Source organism: Gossypium arboreum, chromosome 13, assembly GCF_025698485.1.
Source record: "Gossypium arboreum isolate Shixiya-1 chromosome 13, ASM2569848v2, whole genome shotgun sequence".
Classification (NCBI taxonomy): Eukaryota; Viridiplantae; Streptophyta; class Magnoliopsida; order Malvales; family Malvaceae; genus Gossypium; species Gossypium arboreum.
Window position 1 is genome coordinate 126,379,802 of NC_069082.1, and position 21,034 is coordinate 126,400,835.

Here is a 21,034-nt window from a genome sequence, read left to right on the forward strand (position 1 = left end):
TAACCCACCAAAATTAAACCCAAAACCCAAAATCTTAACTACCCAAAGCCCAATTTACATCAAAATCCCAATGGCCCAAACCCTAAGCCCAAATCAAAATAAAAAAACCTAGCCCACAACTTAAACTTTTCTCAACTAGCCACACCTTTTCCACCACCAACTCCACTAGCCACTCCTTTTCCACCACCAACTCCATTAGCTACACCTTCTCCACCACCAAATCCACTAGCCACACTTACTCCATTACCTACTCCACTAACCACACTTGCTCCACCACCACTTGTACCTACAAATGAAGACATAAACAATAAAAAAATATTTTGTAAATGGCTATATAAGCCTTCTCATATTTTGTATATGGGGATTTTTTTGGAGAATTTTGGGAGAGAAAGTTATTGTAAAGGATTTTGGAGAGGTTTCTTTTAAAGTAATCAAGGAGAAGAGTTATTGTGAAGGCTAGTTTTTGAGAAGCTAGTTTTTTGAAGATTAATCAAAGATCAAAGCAAAGAGGTTTCTTTGTCTATTCTCATTTTAAGTTCTTTGTTTACTTATTGTTTTCCTTTCAATCTTATTTTGTTTCTTTTATGCGAAAGTAAAAAAAAAAATAAAAGGAGGAAGCTTACCCATTTTTACCGAAAAAGTTTTTTGAGGTCCATTGCCGATGTACTTGGTGGCGCCAAGTGGTCCGACGACGGAGACGATGGCCGACCTTGTGGCGAAAATCATCCACCCTCTCCCTCTCTCTCCTTTTTTGTTATTATTATATTTCTTAATATTATATTATATATATTCTTTTAATATATTAGGTATATTTTAAATTCTATATTATGTATATATATATTATATTATTTTATGTATATATCTTTAATATTATATTATTTATATATATATATATATATATATTTTACATGTTATCTTATGTATAAATCTTAACTATATTATGTATGTATTTTTAACACTATATTATGTACATATTTTTAATATTAGCACGTATTTATTTTTTATATATGTACATATTGATGTAGTATTATTAATAGTATTGATTTTAAACATCATTATTATTTCTAATATATATATTATGTACATTTTTTTATTTCTATTTTATTTTTTATTTGTCAATATTAATTATTATTATTCTAATATTTTGATATTTTAATATTTTATATTTTATATATTTTATTATTCACATCATTATTCGCATTTTTTGACAATAATATTCTTGGATTTTTTTACTATCATTTTAAAAACTTTTTACATTTTAATTTTAAGAATAAGGCAATGTACCGATTTTAACATTAAGTCATCGATTTCATCGCTATGTTGGGTGAAATTAATCGCTCGTGTTAAAACGGACGTCCTTCTAAAAACAAAAAACTTGCAACTTCTCATTTCCTTCAATCGGATCATACTTAAATGTCAAATTGAATTCGTATTTTTGAAAATCAAGACAACATGTGTTTAATAAAATACCAATTTTGGGTGTCGCGAGGGTGCTAATACCTTCCTCGTGCGTAACTGACTCCCGAACCCTAAATTTTCTTTGGATTTTAACGTAGACCTAAACTTAGCCTTTTATTTGTTTTAATAAGAGATCTAATAGGTGTCCGATCACACCTAGGAAAAAGGATCGGTGGCGACTCGCTGTTTATTTCAAAAATCAAACGTCAAATTTCAAACTTTTTTTCAATAAATCGCCACAATTAGCGACCAAGCTAAGCTAAAATTTTTACGTCGCTACAAACTCAACTAAGTGCTTAATATATAATAAAGGCTTTTTTCAATAGTATATAATATTGTGGGATGTACCTCGCATTTATCGAACATGTTGCAAACACCTTAGATGAGATTCGATGAGCAATTGAAGAAAGGCCAAAACAGGCCTGAAATCACAATGCGATGAAAATCCCAAGCAAATGCGACATTGACGTTGTGACGAGGAGAGACGGTACGTCACGACATGTTCTCCTATTTGGCAACCACGTTTTAGACTCCAAGCAAGATTTCTTATCCAAGTTGGACTCCGATTACTTTAGGATTATTTTAGTTTGATTAGACCTCTAATCTAAGCTTATTTAAAGGGCCTTTGTAACCCTGATTCAAACACGCTAATCAACAATGGCCTTTTTTAGAGTGACAAGATATAGTCGCATATGAATTTTGGTGAGAATTTCGTGATGATTATGGAGAGTTTTATAATGTTATTTACTATAAATATATAATGTCAGGATATTGACACGTGTTATTATAAATTTTATATAATTAAATAATTGAAAAGCACATATAAATAGACTCAATTACACAATAGATTTAGTAACCTTTGATACAATACAATTATACAATTATTACTAACCATAACATAGTAGTACAATACAAGAACGCAGATTTCGAGTATAGAACTCAGTTTATTATTTGTAACATTGATTTTAAGCCATAACCGGGAGTTTACTTGTTGATATGGGCATGATTTTAATTGGAAACTGGTGGTGAGAGGCCAGCAAAGACATGGAGCAACTCCCCGTTGTCGATGTGCCTTGCTGGGTCGGAAAAGGCAAAAAGGAAGAATTCCATGAAATCGAAGTCCTTGAAAAGTTGAGGATGTTGGTCATCTATAAGCTCTTTGGGTGTCTTGATTATGGTACCCTCATTTGGAATGGCAAAGGCTGCTATAGAGTATCGATCTTTGTCTCCGCTCATCATCACTCTGTGATTTACTGATTTCAACCTTCCATTACTCCATGCCTTCAATTTCCAAAATCAACATCAATAGGTATAAATTTTATGATAAGTATTCACATTTAACATCAATAATCTAAAATATATTATGAACATGATAAACTAGTTATTCAAAATTTAAACTCGAGATTTAATTTGAAAATATTACTAAATATTTTATGGTAATTAATTGTTCACATTATCTATATATAACTTATTTTACTGTTTAAAAAATAAAATTTTCTCTCATTAATAAAGTAATTCTAAAACGTAAAATATTTGAACTTAATTATTGTATAAAATTTTATTATATTTCATGTTTTATTCATATAGATCATAAAATTTAAGTTTTATTAAATAAAATTAAATATTAATCATATACACAAACATACCCTGAGAGGATCTCCAACCACATAGACAAAAGAAGAAGGAGATAAATTGGTCAACTTGATCCATTGGCCATCGTTGACCTCAATTTCCAATCCTGAAACTTGATCCTCACAAATAAGTGTGCTGACTGGTTTATCAGTATGAGCAAAGAGTCCTCTCTCATACTCCCCCGGTGGAGGAGCCATATATTTCATCATCCGCACTAATGTTGTGTAGTTCAACTTCAATGAGTCATCTCCTAATCCATAACTATCAATTAGCATTAACCAGATTAATTTGTTTAGCTCCTCCATTTGTGTTCCAATAGTATGTATAGTGTCGCTGAGACAAAAAATCAAATAATTAACATGATTTGTAAGATTTAAAATTTTACCACCAATCTTTTGTCACTCCACTATGCTTTAGTTGACAACCTAAAATTTAACTTAATGATTCATATAATACCAATACTTATAATTCCTTATCATATTATGAACATCTAATATTTAAAAATAGATATTGTCAGTTCTAAATAAAAAATTTTATAATATTTAAAAAGTTGAAGAATTATTGTTACCAAAAGTGTGGGTGACCTTCAGGCCACATAAGTTGAGTAAAGCTTTTAACAGAGTCATAGTTGGAGGCATTTCCAATTCCGAAACCTTCATACAACAAAGAAACTTGCTCGCATGGTCCAACCCACCCATGATAAGGCATGGGACTAGTGTTCTTTTGTTTCCTTTCCACCGGGACCTCAACCAATTCTTTCATCAACCCAAAACTCTCTTCTCGGACTTTCGTCGATATCGTATCATAAACCACCTCAAAACAACCGAATTTCTCACAAGCCTCTTGAACCTTTTTGCACAAATTGCGCCATCCATCGGTTCCTCGCTTCAAATCCGATGAACGGAACTCAATGGCTGGAAACTTATTCTCAGCATTGACACCCATGTTCTTAATTTTTTTTTTATACTCTCAAGGGAAGGTTTCCTTGAACTAAATTAGCTTGATAATTAACTTGGTTTTCTTTACGTAGAGATTTAGGTCTATTTATAGCTTGTAAATTAACTTCCCAATTTTTTAATTTGATTATCTAAGCGCAGGAAACTTTGAACGCTACTGAATATAAAATATAAAATATAAAATATATATTTAAGGGTTGAATTCAAATAATACTATTTTATTTAGGGTATCAAATCAAGCAACATGTTAACCTAACTATAAATAAGATTATCCAACACACATTGAAGATTATACAAGCAAAATAAAGTTGAAGATTCAAATTTCATTTCATCCATTAAAAACTTGTATTGTATAAAATTTAATTAAAAAATATACACATACTAATTTTTTAATTTCATTTCTAATGTATAAAATAAAACCCTTGAATTAAATCAAATAACTTGTAATTGCAAAAGAAAATCAAACATGTGGATTCTTAATCAATTGGTCAAATTAATCTTTTTTTTTTTCAATCCATGACTTAATTTTCACATGTCACAATATGAAACATAAATAAAGAGAAAGTATTATAAAGAGAAAGTATTGTGTGAAACCGTGATTTCATGTCATCTCTATTCCTTTTTAATAAGAGCATGACAAATTAGATTTTTCCTCTTGTTTTTCAGATTTTTTCTCTTGAAAAAAATTCAAATCCAACTAAAAATGCAAAAAATCAGGAGAAAAAAATCTTATTTGTCATGCTCCTATTGAAAAGGGATAAAGATAGCATGAAATCACAATTTCATCGAATCCCTTCTCCATTAATAAATAAGTCTAAGACATTAGTGTTTATATTCTCGTAGGCATAAACACAGGTACATAAGGTTAGCTAAAATAAAACATGTTGGTTATAATGGACAAATGTGAATGTATTTAAATTCATTCATATCTTTTAATATTTTAATATATATAATTTTATTTAATAATTAATAATTTTATGTATATATTTCTTTTACATCATTATACTTTATTATTTAAATATAAATAAATTAACATATTTTTAAATATAATTATTTGATACATTGTGAGTGTGATTTTTAAATTCCACAAGAAAATTGAAAGTGTAGTAAGTGATATATTTATCTAAATATTTAAGTTCTTTTTCTTACTACACACGATAATATACTTGTCAAACTCTCAATTTACTTATGGAGTGTAAAAAACTTCGTCGTCGGTATATCAAATAAATTTCTATTTGTAATAGGGTGAATATTTGGTACAGTGATAATTTTTTTTTTATTTCACAAGTTGTGTCTCTTTTCTTAATTTTAAAATATTTTTTTAATATTTTACTATATTTTATAGAATACTTATCAACTTTAACCTTGCAAAATAATTAATAAGTATAATATTAGAATAAAATATTAAAAAATAAATATCTTTTAAAAATAAAATGACAATTAACCAAGCAAAACCAGTGACGCCCACTGATCCAAAAATAAAATGATACGGTGCTTAGTATTATATTAAGACTTGAAGAGGTTGAATATTCAAAATTTATCAATTGAAAAAGTTGACGCAGTTTTTTAGTACTACTTAGAGCAGTTTTTGGATTAGTACCAATTGGTCGTCATACGTGAGTCGGTAAATTTTGATAATAAAATTTATTCGGCTAAGATTTCTGTTATTATTTTGGATGATTTTCATTCATCCTTAATATTCGAATTTCACGTAGTAATATATCTTCGATATTGATTTTAATTTGAATTGAGGAAATCAACTTCTCAAATATGATGAATTGAATCGAAATAGACTGCACTAAGAAAAATATCTTGAAAGTTTAAGAATTATCTTGAGTTATTTGAAGATATTCTTTATACATATTATGTTACTTGTTTCGAGGTAAGATTCATTGTAAATGATATAAAATGTTAGCAAGTCTTAATTACTTATATATTGAGATGATTTGTATAAGTTATGTACTAAACCGAGAGTACCTATTCTTATTCATTAAATAGTGTTTTTTGAATGGATTGAGTGAAATAATCAAATGTGTGATTTAGTGTCATAATTTTTTTCAAAAGAGAAATTTAGAGGAGAAATATCTAGAACTTAAGTACAAAGATGAAAAGTCTAAACTCATTAATGTTAAAGTTTGAAAATATTTATTATACAAAATGGTAAGATAAAATATTCTCTCTAACCAAAGTCTCTGAAGAAACAAACTGCATAAACATATAATGTGTTGATGGTTTTTCTACGTTTTTCAATGTTGGTGTCCGAGCAGATGTTAGCACAGTTCAAAGCTTGAGCTTGAGTTTAAATGACTCATTCTGTCTTTTTAAAACAAACTTGGGTTTTGAATATTCAACTTTTAGATAAAATTAAAAAATTGTTTTAAGAGTATACTAACATACCCTTTATCTTCGTCCATGTTTAGATGATCTCAAAATACAATAACAAAGTAAACTTGACTGGCCCACATGATTCGTTTTTACATTTTAAAAGATAATAAAATATTAAAAAATATACTAGTGTATTAATATAATATGAATCTTGCATGGGAGGGATGTTTCGCCAACAAACACCTGGCTTGTTTTCATGCCACCTTTAGGTAAGTGATGACACCTAGCCTTAACATATTCAAAGCCCCACCAATTCTCTTAGCCATTACTTCATGGTTTATTTCCCATTAAAGCCCTTATAACTTTACGAAAAAGTCTAGGGAATTCAAATTTTAATGGACCATTACCACACCAATGATCCCCCAAAACAACGTATCCTTTCCATTCCCTACCTTCCATTTGAAATCTTTATCTCCCATCCATCTATTTACTCTAGCATCAAAAGTGTTTTCCACAATCCCTCTCCAAACCGTCGATATATCTTTCAAATTGTTCGCATCAAATCGCCATTGTTTAGTGGTAGAACCATACTTAGCTAAAATCACTTTGCTCCACATCACATTTTTATCCACCATCAATCGCCATCTCCATTTTGCTAAGAGAACTTTATTCTTTATCTCAAGGTTAACCACTCCGGCTCCTCTTATGCACTGGAAAGGGCTATGGGCGTTATTTAGCTTTCATGGAGAGGTGAAAGATGCTTTTGTTCCAATCAAGAAAAGCAAAGATGGAACAAGGTTCAGATTTTTTAGGTATTCAAACGACACTGATGCTCATAGGGCGATTGAAAGGCTCAATGGTTTCGTTTTACTTGGATATAGAATAGGAGTGAAAATGGCTAGTTTCAGAGGTAAAAGGAAGATCTGGAAGAGAAGGAGTACTAATGCCAATGACTTAGGAATAAGGATCAATATAGTTTCGAAAAGGATAGAAATGATAACGGAAAGGGAGATATCTCTGCTTGCTCGAAGGAGGATTTTATTAAAAATAGGGATTATTTGGAAGAGGATGGGAATCAAACAAGAGGGGTTATAGGTTTTGTGGATGAAGAACAGTTATGGAAATTGCAAAGATGCTTGGTGGGGAAATCAGTGACCGTCTGTGATTCAAGGTGTATGGCAAAAAGAATAGCTATGTTTGGTCTTGGGGAGTTATCTATCAAAAGAATTCAAGGGAGATTTTTTCTGATTGAAGTTCCGAATTAGGAGTATATGGAAGTGCTGAAGCAAAATGATTGGGCGTATCTGAAGGAGTGTTTCATAACAATTGAACCATGGTCGGAGAAGATATTTGTAATGGAGAGGGTGACGTGGATTGAGGTTGCAGGCATACCTTTACATTGCTAGAATTATGAATCCTTTAAAAGAGTGGCTGAGTTATGGGGCAAGTTGATCTCTGTGGGTGAAAGTTGGAATGGGTCTAATAGTTACGAGAAGATGGAGATGTTGATTACAATCAATCAGCCAAACCAGATTGAGGATTAATTATGGTGGAGGTCGGTAATCGCAAATTTTTGATTAGGGTTAAAGAAAGAGAATTACTGGAAGAGAAGATAGAGAGTAGGAATATGCTGGAGGATGATGAAGGAGAATCACCAGAAGTCGAATCAGGAATCAGGTTAGAATCAGAACTTTGCCGGGATAAGAGGTGAAACGACGTGGGAGGTGATATTAATGCAATTAGTCTTGAAGAATGAGTAATGGAAAAAGGTGGCATGAGATCTTCGACAGAGAATCTAACGTTAGAGGAAAACTTTCTAGGGAATAATAAATGTTTATCTGATGAGGGAGTGGGGACTGGGTTAGAAACGGGTAGATCCAGGGAGGACTTGTTAAATATGGGCCTTAATAGCCAAGTGGTCCCGAGTGAGGTTTGTGGGCATCATAAGTATGTGGATCAAATGGCGGGCGCTTTAGGTGAAAATGGGCTGAATTTAAGAAGTGGTAGTAGTCCAGTTGAGTCTGACGAAAGGGGCAATGGATCGGGGGATAAGTGTGTGGAAGATGAGGTAGTTGGTTTCAATTTTGGGGAGGAATTTGTTCAACTCAGTCAAAATAGGAGGAAGAATAAGTTTTTGAACAGAAATATTAGGTCGATGCGTGAAATTCAAATCGGAGTGTTGTCGACAAAGGAGAAGCAAAAGAGGGATAAAAAATGAGAAGTTAGAGAAGGGGAAAGTGGTAGTAAGGTGTGAAGATTCAATAGTCAATTTATCGCTATCCGATTCAGATATTAACAAACGAAGGAGGGTCATTTTAAGGAAGGCAAACAGAACTTGGGAAGTAGGGAAGAAGTTGGGTTTAAGTGTGAGAGGTCACAAGGAAGAGGTAATTGAAGAAATAAGGAGATTAGAGGGCCAATAGAGGTAAGGTCGATGAAATCTGGGGCTTCAGAGACAGAATGCGGGTGAGTTATTCTTGAATGGAATTTCTGTTTTGGTTTCTTGTTATGTAGCCTACTTTGTTTTAGGGGGTATAAGAATACTTTCTTGAAATATTATGGGATTAGGATCGGAGGTGAAAAAGGCCTTTGTAAAAAGAATTTACAGACTTGCTAAAGCGAATATTTGCTTTTTACAGGAAACTAAACTTGAGTTGGTTACTATGGATGTTGTAAGAAATTATGGGGGGATGATAATTGTGAGTTTAGGTTTGTAGCACCTACAGGTAGATCGGGTGGTTTGCTGACTATGTGGAATAAAGATGAATTCTTACTTTTAAAAGAATGAAGTGATGGTAGATTGTTAGTTATTAAAGGTAGATGGGTTAAAGAGGATTTAGAAGTTGTGTTAATCAATGTTTATGCTCCCAACTTAGTGTATGAGCAAAGTATTTTATGAGGGGTATTAACCGAGCTGATAATTCAGTTTACAAGTCCTTGGATTAGGGGAGGAGATTTTAACGTGGTGCAGTGCAGAAGTGAAAGAAGCAGGTGTATAGGTTCAACGAAGGGGTCTAGAGAATTTGATAATTTTATCCAAACTTGTAAGCTTATCGACTTGCCATTGTTGGGAAAGAAATTTACTTGGTATGAACCTGATAACAAAAAAAGCAGGCTTGACAGATTTTTGGTGGAAGAACATTGGTTGATTCAGATTAAGGATCTTCAGCAGCTGGGGTTAAAGAGATCAGTTTCTGATCATATTCCAATTTTGTTAGCTGATGTTGAAATTGATTGGGGACCTAAGCCATTTAAATTCATAAACGGGTGGCTTAAGAAAAAGGAATGTGCGAGCTTGATAGAGAAATGATGGTCTAATATAGGTAGTTTGAATGGGCATTTAACAAGGAACTTGAGAAAATTAAAAGGGGTATTGAAGAAATGGAACGGGGATAACTGTAATGTATTGGAAAATAGAATTGTTGAATACGAAGATAGGATTAAAGTGTTAGATTGAATTAGTGATAAGAGAGTGTTAAATGAAGGTGAAATGGAGGGGCTAAAAAGATTGAATGTAGAAGTTTTGGATACAATGAAATTCAAAGAATCATTATGGCAACAAAAATCAAGAATGATGTGGTTAAAAGAAGGAGACGCGAATACAGCTTTTTTCCATCGAGCTGCAAAGATAAAAGCAAAAAGAAAGACCATTTACAGAATGAAAATTGGAAGGTCTTAGTGTAACAATCTAAAGGAATTAAAAAAGAGGGTGTATGATTTTTTTAAAAATCATTTCTGGGGGTGTGGGAGGAATTGGAGGATGGAAATGGAGTTAGATTTTAAGAGATTAAAGGAGAGTGAAGTTGAAAAACTGGAGGTTCCTTTTTCAATAGAGGAAATTCGAGATGCTATATGGAGTTGTGAGGAGTTTAAAGCTCCTGGACCGGATGGGTTTAATATTTATTTTTTCATAAAATGTTCGAATACAGTAAAAGACGATCTGTTTAGAATGATGTCAGATTTTCATAGAACTGGAAAGATGGAAAGATCCTTCAATTGCTCATTTATTGCATTAATTCCTAAAATGGATAATTCGAATGAGATAGCTGATTTTCGGCCAGTTTGTCTGGTTTGTTCTCTGTATAAAATAGTTGCTAAAGTTCTGTCTTAAAGGTTAAGTGAGGTTATTGGTGGATTGGTAAGTGAGACTCAATGTGCGTTTATTAGAGGAAGACAGATTTTTGATGGTATTCTCATTGCTAATGAAGTGATTCATTTGATGGATAAAATGGTAGGAAATGGGGGAAATTTGATTTTTAAACTAGACTTCTCTAAGGCATACGATTGCGTCCGATGGGATTTTTTAGAATTAGTTTTACAAAAGAGGGGATTTGGGGTCAGATGGATTGGATGGTCGATGGAATGTGTTTCTACTGCGAGAGTGGCTGTCCTTGTCAATGGTTCGGTTACAAACGAATTTTATTTAGGTAGAGGGTTGCGACAAGGTGATCCCTTATCTCTATTCCTGTTCATTCTTGTAACGAAAGTGCTTCACTTTTTGCAGGAAAAGGCTGGGGCGTTGGGTTTAATAGAAGGTATTCATGGGGTTATTCCGGGTTAGATGATCACGCATTTACAGTTTGCGGACGATACTATTTTCTTTTTAAAAGCAGAGGAACAAGGGGTGGAAAATATAAAATTTATTCTACAGTGTTTTGAGATTTTTTCAGAATTGAGTATAAATTTCAAAAAGCTTATATTGTGGGGTTTGATGTGAATGAGGAATTTCTCTATCGTATGGCACCTATATGCAAATGTAAGATTAGGGTATTGCCTATGAATTATCTGGGTATTCCTTTAGAAGCGGATCCGAGGAGGGCGGCTACTTGGGAGGTTGTAATTGAGAGTTTTAAAAAGAAGCTGTCTGGATAGAAATGTCGATTGATGTCGTGGGCTGCTAGAATCATTTTGATAAATTCAGTATTATCAAATCTGCCAATTTACATCATGTCCTTATTTCAGGCTTTGGAATCTGTAATTAAAAGAATAGATAAAATTAGGAGAAACTTTCTGTGGGGTGGGGTTGATGGAAAACAAAAATGGAGAAAGTAAGTTGGAAACAGATATGTTGCCCAAAAGAAAAATGAGGGCCGGAGTGGTTAATCTTGGGATAGAAAACAAAGCTCTCTTAACAAAATGGAGATGGCGTTTTATGGTTGGTAAAAAAACGTTGTGGAACAAAGTGATCTCAGCTAAGTATGGCTCTAATGTGGAACGATGGAGATTTAGTACGAACAAATTAAAAGATCTGTCCAAGGTTTGGAGAGGGATAGTTGAGAATTCGTTGGATGCTAGAGTGGTTCGATAGGTAGGGGATAAAGATTTTAGCTAGAAGATAGGGAATGTGATAAACCATAATATATACATATTTTTACCCCATGCTTGGCATATTTTTGGAAGGATTATCATAAGATTTAATGAATTTGATGCTCTTAATCCTTTAATTTCATGTTTTACACTCAGGAGAGCTTAGGATAGCAAAAAGAGCAAGAAACGGGCCAAAAACGGACAAATTGAGCCTAATTCAGTGTTTCACATGCCTAGGCACTTCTACACGGGCAATCCACACACCCGTGTGAGGCACACGGGTAGGCCACACGCCCGTGTGTCATGGCCGTGTCAACATTAAACCAAGTCAGAATTGCACACGGCCTGAGCATCTTCACACGGGCGTGGCACACGGCCGTATCCCTGTCGAGCCAAAGTCTAATTATATTCAGAAAAGGCTAATTTTGGGCTAATTTGGGCATTCCAAAGTCTATATAAACACCCTAGAAGAGGATCAAAAAGGGGGACAGAGAGTAGAAAGCAGAAAATTCTCAAGGACAGCCATTGGAATTAGCTCAGAAGCATGATCTCCTTCAAGACTGAAGATCTCCATTCAATTTCTTTAGAAGTTCCTTGGGCTCTTTATGTTTTGTTGTTTTCCCAATTTTGAGATGTTTTCCTCTATTGTTATGAACTAAACTCCCTAAATACCTAAGGTAGATGAAACCTAAGATGGATCTTATTACTATTTGAATTATATGATAAATACTTGTTCTTATTCTTAATTGTGAGTTTTAATTCTTGCTTTAATATTCCAGGATATTAATTCAGGTTTTGATGTGCTTATTCAGTGGAGCAAAAGTCCCTGTTTAAGAGTAGATCCCCAATAATTAAGCGGAGTTGCATGCAATCCTAGAGATAGGACGACATAAATTTGCTGGATTAGAGTCAAATCTAATAAGGGAATCTATAGATCGAGTTAATGCGATAATAGCGGTTTTAATTAGAAAGAGATTTCAATTAATCAACCTAGAGTCAGTTGTTTTTAGTCTCGAGAGAAATATTAACATAAATCAAGGATTTCTACGGATTAAGTCAAGTGAATAAATCGTCTAATTCAGAAGTGATAAGTGAAGTCTAGGTGGATTCTTACTTGGGTATTGTATTCTTTATCAGTTTTCCTAAAATATTTTCCAACTTTATTCTCTGCCGCTTTCTTAGTCAATTAGATAGTTAATTTTAGTTTAAAAACAGCCTTTAAATATTTAGGCTAGATAATAAAAAGATAGTAATTACTAGTACTTTTAGTCCTTGTGGATACGATATTTCCGATTTCACCATAACTATACTACTTGTCGAAACCCTTTTTTATTTTGAAAACAATGGGGATCGAATTTTTGAAAACAGAAATGTGGAATCGCCACCAATCTCTTGATTTAGGTGCGATTGGGCCACCTACTAAAACATTTTATTCCATAAAAAAGAAATTTGGCTCATGTAAAATCAAAAGAAACGGGTTCGGGAGTAGGTTACGCATGAGGAAGGGTTAGCAACCTCATTACTCCCAAAAATTGGTACCAAATTGATTTGATGCTGTCCTTATACCAAAAGGTTTTTAAAGAAAACATTTTCCAAAGTATGATTCTTTTTAAAATGTCTGAATAGCTCAAATTAGTGGTCAAAATTCTCTCGTTTCAAAGATATGCAGTATCATACCCAGTACGATTGGATACGATCCCTTCTAACTTTAAAAATACGATTGATTTTTAATTTTTGAAAACTCGTACACTAAAATTATAAAAAGGTTATCCAAATATTTAGTTTACCGAAAAAAATCATACCCAGCACGATTGAGCACGATTTTCCGAATTCCTAAATATTGGATATTGCTTTATTTTAGAATTTTTGAACAATGAAGAAAATTGGAAATTTGCTCAAAACACGTTTATTTTTTTTTAAAAGAAAAATGGAAATCAAAACGTTTGCATGGGAAAGGATTTATGAAGATGAAACAATAGGATACAACAAGTCACAATTAACAAATCCACAATTATGTAATGTAGCACCCCAAACCCAGCCCAGAAGTTATGGCCGGATCTGGCATGCCACATCAAAAACGTAAAAAAAAATTTCCATTCTAAGTCCAGAAAATCATACTTGATGTTCAAAAGATTAATTCATTAAAGGTTAAAGTGAATGGAAGCATGCACCGGTAGGAAACCGAAAAGAGGTGGTGAGTCCATCGATCGCTTAAATCTGAAGCTCCTTCGGATCCAATCCATGACATGCATACCGCCATTGCCACACCTTAACGTCATGGATATTTCTAGGAAACCGATTTGATTAAGTCATTTTTAGGAAAAGTGATTAATTTTGGAAAATACTTTCATTGCGGAAGCTTTGCTTGTTGTCGTGTTATTTTGAAATCAACTGTTGTTTTTGAAAACGCGCCCTAAAGCTATCCAATTTCAACAGTTAAAATAAGTATTACCTAATACATATTAAAACCATCAAAAATAATTAAGCGGCCTTATTACATTTAAAAACCCAAAACTTCAAACGTAAATTAAAGGATGTCCAGTTCACCAGAAGAAAATCAAACTTTCAGAACGGGTGGCCACTCCGAATTCCCTCACAGCTCCAAGCCCACTATGGTTGGGGATTACCTGCGTGGATGAAAATAAAAGGGGTGAGTTTGGGGAAACTCAGTGTGTAAATTAACCCAACCATAGCCTATATCAGCTCAAACCACAGAAATAGAATAAGTTGGCCTTAGCCCAGAACAGAATTCAGAATAAAGCCCATAGGCCCATAGCAGAACAGAACAGATATTACATGTTTATGCAGAAACCCAAACATATCCAACCGTATACACCCCCATACCAACCTTACACCGTGTGGGGAGACAACTCGATCCACCCAACCACTACACACCACAGAATTTGCAGCATGACTGCCAGAACAGATAATGTGACAGAGTCACCAGATCTGAGATAATCGTGGCGAGCCACCGTATCATATATATGTGGCGAGCCACCAGATCGATATTTGTGGCATAGCCACCGAATGCTTCCTCCATAATATAACCCATGTCCCCATGCAATGATATATAATCATGGCATACATCATACGTAATCGATCGTCATGCTTTTCGGTCAAAATTAACCCTAGGGGTATAACGGTAATTTTGCACCTAGGGGTATAATAGTAAATTTTCCATACATAGGGGTATTATAGTAATTTAGCTACTTTTAGGGTTTTTATGCATATCCTAACTATTTACGTACTATCGAACACTTACCGTGCATACTTATCAATTGAGGCCGTTGGCCCATGAATCGATCTTTGGCCCATTAAGCCCAAATTATCAAAATGTACTAAATCGCTGCATCGCAGTTTATTACTTTAGATTACCAAATATACAAACCTAACTATCTTACGAGCATTCGACACTCAGAATTCCAAAAATACCGACTTTTCGGCATTTCGTTTTTCGCTTTTGCCAATCTAGTCTATCGAGGGTGTCGATTACACACACATTTGCAACGATATCTTGACGAGATCCACACACGAACCGCCTACAATTGGATTACTAACACGTTAATCTAACTATTCAAATACAAACTACGTATTAACCCTTTACAATATTTGGCCAACCACACCTACAGATCATAGTAAGCTTATAAGAAATCAATAAGCAACTCATTAACAAATTTTTGTCAATGTTTACCACATAATCATAATTTCACTGCAAGCTGTCTTCCTGAACAACAGTCACTAAATTATTTATAACTGGAGCTACGAAACTCCAAATCAATTTCCGTTAATTTTCCCTAAAAATAGACTCATATATCTTCTATCCATAAAATTTTCAGAATTTTTGGTTCAGCCAATCAATACCAGATTTTTCTCAAACTTTCCCATGTTTCACTGTTTGACTAATCTGACCACTCTTCATTACGAATCAAATTTCTCATTGTACAGAATTCAAAATATGTTCTCGTTTATTCCATTTGAAACTAGGCTCATTAAGCTTTAATTACATAATTTATTCAGCTTCTAATTCAGCTCCCACAATTTATGGTGATTTTCCAAAGTCACGTTACTGCTGCTGTCCCAAGCAGATTTATTACCAAATCACTCTTTCACACATACCTTGCATGCATGTTATTTAAACATGTATATCACCAATCAATCATCACATATCTATGATTTTACTTAAGAATAATCTCCATTTCATCATTTTAAAGCACAACATGTTAGCTGATTTTTCCCTTTAACATCTAAGGCACATGCATGCTCATTTGTTTGGCTCAACTTCACCTATCTTCCATTTTTTTCATCAAAAGAACATGAAACAACAACCATTCCCTTCATTTTAATTCATGATCAAATGCTCACAACACAACCAAAAACCAAAATATGCTTCAAGAGTTAAGGTAGAATCAAGAAGAACTCATAAACCTCAAAATAGAAACAAGGTACCAAGAACTTACCTTCAATTTTCCTCCTCCTAATGACCGAATACTCAAGAGCTTTCTCCTCTCCTTTCTCTTCTCTAACTTTCAGCTATGATGAACAAAGATGGACAAAACTTTGTTCTTTTCACCCCTTTTTCTTTTAATAAAACTTCATATTTCATCCATTTAATTCTTTAATACAAAAGACATGAAATTCTTATCATGAAACATTTACCTAACCCATTATCATGAAACATTTACCTAACCCATTATCATGGAACATTTACCTAACCTATTATCATGGAACATTTACCTAACCTATTATCAATTTGTATCAATTTGTACCATAAATTATGGATATCAAGTGCACATTTTGTCTACAACAACATGATGGCTAGCCACTTCATGTAAAATGGGAGGTTTGTCATGCAAATCCTCCTATTTTGCACTCCTATTTATTTGGCCACTTCAATTTAGCCTATAGTATTTTCAAACATTTTCAGATAGGTTCTATTTCATAATTTCACTCCCTTTTTCTTATGGAACAAAAATTAACTAAAATTACCGGGTTCTATCTTAAGCTTGGGCCTTCTAGAGGCCCACTAACATAATTAAACCTATGCCAACATTCACAGGATTCCCGAAAATTGGGGCATTACATGTAATTATTCTAAGTAAAATGTGACCAAATTCTTAATCATGGATGATGAGCAATCAATACAAAAATGATATACAACAATAATTAACATGACATAATATAAAATGATCCATAAAATATGTACAAAATGAAATGGAATTAGAACTTAGTATAGTATAGGACATTTTCAAAATTGGCGAATTAATTAACACATACTATAAGTTGACAAGCTTGTATAAAAACTAGGATTTATTTGAAATAAATATTATAGAATAAAACATTTGAATCGAATAATATGCAAAATATTTTAAACACAATTTCATTTAGAGATTGACAATGTGCAGGATAACTTAAATAATATATAAAATATAAAAGAAAAATAAAGCACATGATAAGATATAATGTACATAGCAAATTTATAAAACATGTATATATAAATAAATTTGGAAATAATTATTTGTAAAAGATAGCATGAAATTAATAGTATATAAAAAATAAGTAAATATATAAATTACACATGTAACGAATCTTTAAAAAAATCTAATCATGCACACAAAAGGTAAAAAAACTATATTTACAAAATACATAAATTTAGTGATGTATTTTTATAAAACTATATTTTAAAGGAAATTTAAAACACATAATATATAACGTAATTTTACATGTAACAAATTGATTTGAATTGATAGAACATATAAATAATACATACATAAGGATAATATGAGAGTGTATACAATAAATAAATTGTATGATTTAAAATATAATTTTTAAAAGAAATGTATTATACCCATAAGTAATTTTAAAAAATGTATATACATAAGAAACATATTAAAATGAAATCAATAACATGGAGTATGGTAAAAATAACTTAACATAGGTTATATACATGTGAAGATATTTTAGAAATAGTTGTTTATTTAAATTACATAGACTTAAAATATGAATTATAAAATGAATTTTACTTTATCATAAAATATACATGTAATAAATTTAAATAGCAATTAGATATAGATCTACTAAAAAACTACATATAAAAATAACATAGTTTTAATACGGATGTAAGTTAAATATAAGTACTAAGTACATGCTTAATAATAACTTAAATGACACATAAAAATAAGTGAATTTCTCAACAAAAGAATATAAACATTAAAATTAGTGAATGAATTCAAAAGAAATTATAAAATATCATAAATTAATGGCATATAAAAACTAAAATGAATTTTATTACAAATAATACACCAATTATTGAAATGATTGAATAAAAGAGAAAAGATTATAATAATGTTTTCTAAAACAAAATTCAATTATCGAAACAACTTGAAATATTATAGCCAACAATCAAACATGTAAAAGACAGTGTACATACAGTAAAAAAATAAAATAAGGATAAAAACTTAATTGAAACAAAATTAAAACAAGAGGGACAATTTACAAATGAAATAATTGAAAAATAGGATCAAGGTGCCATGCGCACAAACATGCAGGGACTGGAATTGAAAATATCCTGCGCCCAAAACGCTGCATTAAATCGAGGACCCAAGTGAAAAAAGCGCACAAATTCTCGAGCCAAATTTAAACAACATAAAGTAGGCAATCGAAGCATAATTGAGGGCTTTTGCAAACGGAAGGATCCATGCTAATTTCCCATTTTAAGCAAAACATCGCATACCCTACCGCTAAACGGGTTGTGCGGGCCTTCATTATTACAAATGGCACCGTTTTGTTAAAAGATTACTTAAAACCTTTCTTTCCCCATTTCCCTTTTCAAGCGCAAGTCCATTTTTGACCGAAAATCACACCTTGAAATCAAATTTCTAGGGTTTCTTTTGCTAGCAAAGAGCCACCATTGTTTTGGTGATCAACAATATGCAAACAAGTACCCATCCTCCCGTTGAAGGCGCTCGACCATGCCTAGAGAAATTTAGTAAGTATTTTCTTCCTCCTTTTTTTATTTTTTTTAAAAAAACTTCAAATCTCACATTATATTTTTTTTAAAAATAAAGATATGTTCATAAAGCAAAGATTCAACACTATTTTTTCCCTCGCCTTTACCTCAGTATTTCTGAAGTATTCGGGCTTTCATTGGGATCGACTCACATACTAAAAAAATCCGAACCAAATGAAAAAAATAAACTAAAAAAAAATTCATAAGAGAGGACAAGAGAAAACTTGAAATCACCTTTGTTAATCTTAAATTGCTTTTTCTCTATTCTCTGTGCGTGTGTACAGATACAGTATGCATAAATTTTTTGGAGTACATTCAATGGCTTTTATAGTCGGATTTACAGAATAAAGTAAAAAATAAAATTACATTTTTATTACTGTCATCTTCTGTGAATTTGGTTATCTCTCTTCTCGTGTGTTTTTTGCAGGAACGGCCGTACGGAGGAGCGACCCTGGTGACGTAGAGGCCGAGCGTGGGGATTTCTCGTGAGAAGCTGACCTTCTGGTGCCATTCTGGCTTATTCTAGAAGCTTCTGGCATTCTCAGGCTGCTGAGATTCTTTTTGGGTGTATTGGGCCTCGGGTTTGGGTTATTAGAATTAGGTTTTAGGATTTATTTAATTGGGTCAAATTTTATGTAACTGGGTTAAGTTTATATTAAGGGATTTTGGGTTTAAGTTATTTTTGGCCCAAATATTTGTAACCGGAAATTTGACTTCTGATTTTGGATTCTTTATTTGTGTGTTTTTTTTAATTTTTGTTTTTTTTTGGTTTTTAATTTCTATTTTTTTATTCTAATGGGCCTGGACGAAATGGGCCTATTACACTACTGTTCGATAGGTGCGCTTGCCTTAGTCTAATTTTTAGTTAGTTTCACGACCGTCAAGTTTTTGGCGCTGTTGCCAGGGACTAAGATATTAGAAACGCTTGATTTTTATTATTTTAGCCATTTTTTATTTTTATTGCAATTTAATTTTCTTTTGTTTTTATTTTAATTACTAATTTTTCTTTTACCTTCTCCTGACAGGTTTTTGACAGTTTATGACTAGAAGAAACCCATTAGGACCTTTGCTTTTTGACAGTGAAATTGAGAGCATAGCTCGTAGAAACCAAAGAGAAATAAGGCGAAGCCTACAACACAGAGGAAAAGCGAGAGGGAGATATTCACACTAATACCGAGGAGATGGTTGAAAATCAAAATAATTCGTTACCTCCTATGGTTGCTGCAAATCCAGTAGATCAGAATCCCGCTTCTCGTAATATGTATGATTACGCTAAACCTACTTTAACAGGAACTGAATCGAATATAGTCAGACCTGCTGTTGCTGCAAATAATTTTGAACTGAAACCTAACACTATTCAAATGATATAACAGTTTGTTTAGTTTGATGGTTTGCAGGACAATGACCCAAATACTCATTTAGCAAATTTTCTAGAATTCTGCAACACCTTTAAGATCAATGGCATTTTTGATGATGGCATTCGCCTTCGGTTGTTTCCCTTTTCATTAGGGAATAAAGCTAAACTGTGGTTGAACTCATTACCACGAGGGTCAATCATTACTTGGGAACAAATGACCAAAAAATTTTTACTTAAATATTTTTCGCCGGCTAAAACGGCTAAATTAAGGAATGATATCTCTTCTTTTGTACAGATGGATCTAGAAACTCTTTATGATGCATGGGAGAGATACAAGGATTTATTGAGAAGGTGCCCTCACCATGGGTTACCTCTATGCCTGGAGGTTCAGACTTTTTACAACGGTGTGAACCCCTCAACAAGACAACTGATCGATGCAGCCACCGACGAAACTTTAAACAACGAAACACCTGAAGAGGCTTACGAATTTATTGAAGAGATGCCACTGAATAACCATCAGTGGCAAGTCATGAGAATGAAGCCGACAAAAGCAGCTAGTGTTTTCAACCTCGACGTGGCCACTGTGCTATCTAACCAGGTAGAACTTTTAAATAAAAAGATTGATAGTTTGTATGGTTCTACTCAGATACATCCGGTGATGAGGTTTGATTTGATATACCGAGATGATAAAGGCACTTAGGTTTTAACCGACTTACCCTATAAAAAGCCTACCCACATAATTGACCCTTAGTGAACCCCTTTGAGCCTTCACCATTGTTTCTAGATTTCCCCCTTAATGTTAGCCCGCTGTAGCGACGTAAAAATTTTAGCTTAGCTTGGTCGCTAATTGTGGCGATTTATTAAAAAAAAGTTTGAAATTTGACGTTTGATTTTTGAAATAAACAGGGAGTCGCCACCGATCCTTTTTCCTAGGTGTGATCGGACACCTATTAGATCTCTTATTAAAACAAATAAAAGGCTAAGTTTAGGTCT

The 21,034-nt window shown here is 32.9% G+C and overlaps 1 protein-coding gene, 1 long non-coding RNA gene and 1 other non-coding gene across 3 annotated transcripts in view; all 3 read right to left on the reverse strand.

The window, feature by feature from the left end:
- Positions 1–2,239: 2,239 nt before the first annotated feature.
- On the reverse strand, positions 2,240–4,129 carry LOC108465399 (probable 2-oxoglutarate-dependent dioxygenase AOP1). The gene is made up of 3 exons (XM_017765729.2): positions 3,659–4,129; positions 3,105–3,423; positions 2,240–2,739 (listed from the first exon to the last, which is right to left on the reverse strand). Exons 1-3 carry the CDS (start codon positions 4,033–4,035, stop codon positions 2,467–2,469), a joined length of 969 nt encoding a protein of 322 aa, XP_017621218.1. The 5' UTR covers positions 4,036–4,129; the 3' UTR covers positions 2,240–2,466.
- Positions 4,130–14,072: 9,943 nt separating this feature from the next.
- The window catches only part of LOC128286777 (uncharacterized), a 72,394-nt gene continuing 65,432 nt past the window's right edge, over positions 14,073–21,034 (reverse strand). The window contains exon 3 of the long non-coding RNA XR_008277485.1: positions 14,073–14,305. This is a non-coding gene — a long non-coding RNA (uncharacterized LOC128286777). The remainder of the gene's footprint in view (positions 14,306–21,034) is intronic.
- LOC128287453 (small nucleolar RNA R71) lies at positions 20,304–20,410 on the reverse strand. Its single transcript, XR_008278153.1, has one exon. It is a non-coding gene; the product is annotated as a small nucleolar RNA R71 (small nucleolar RNA).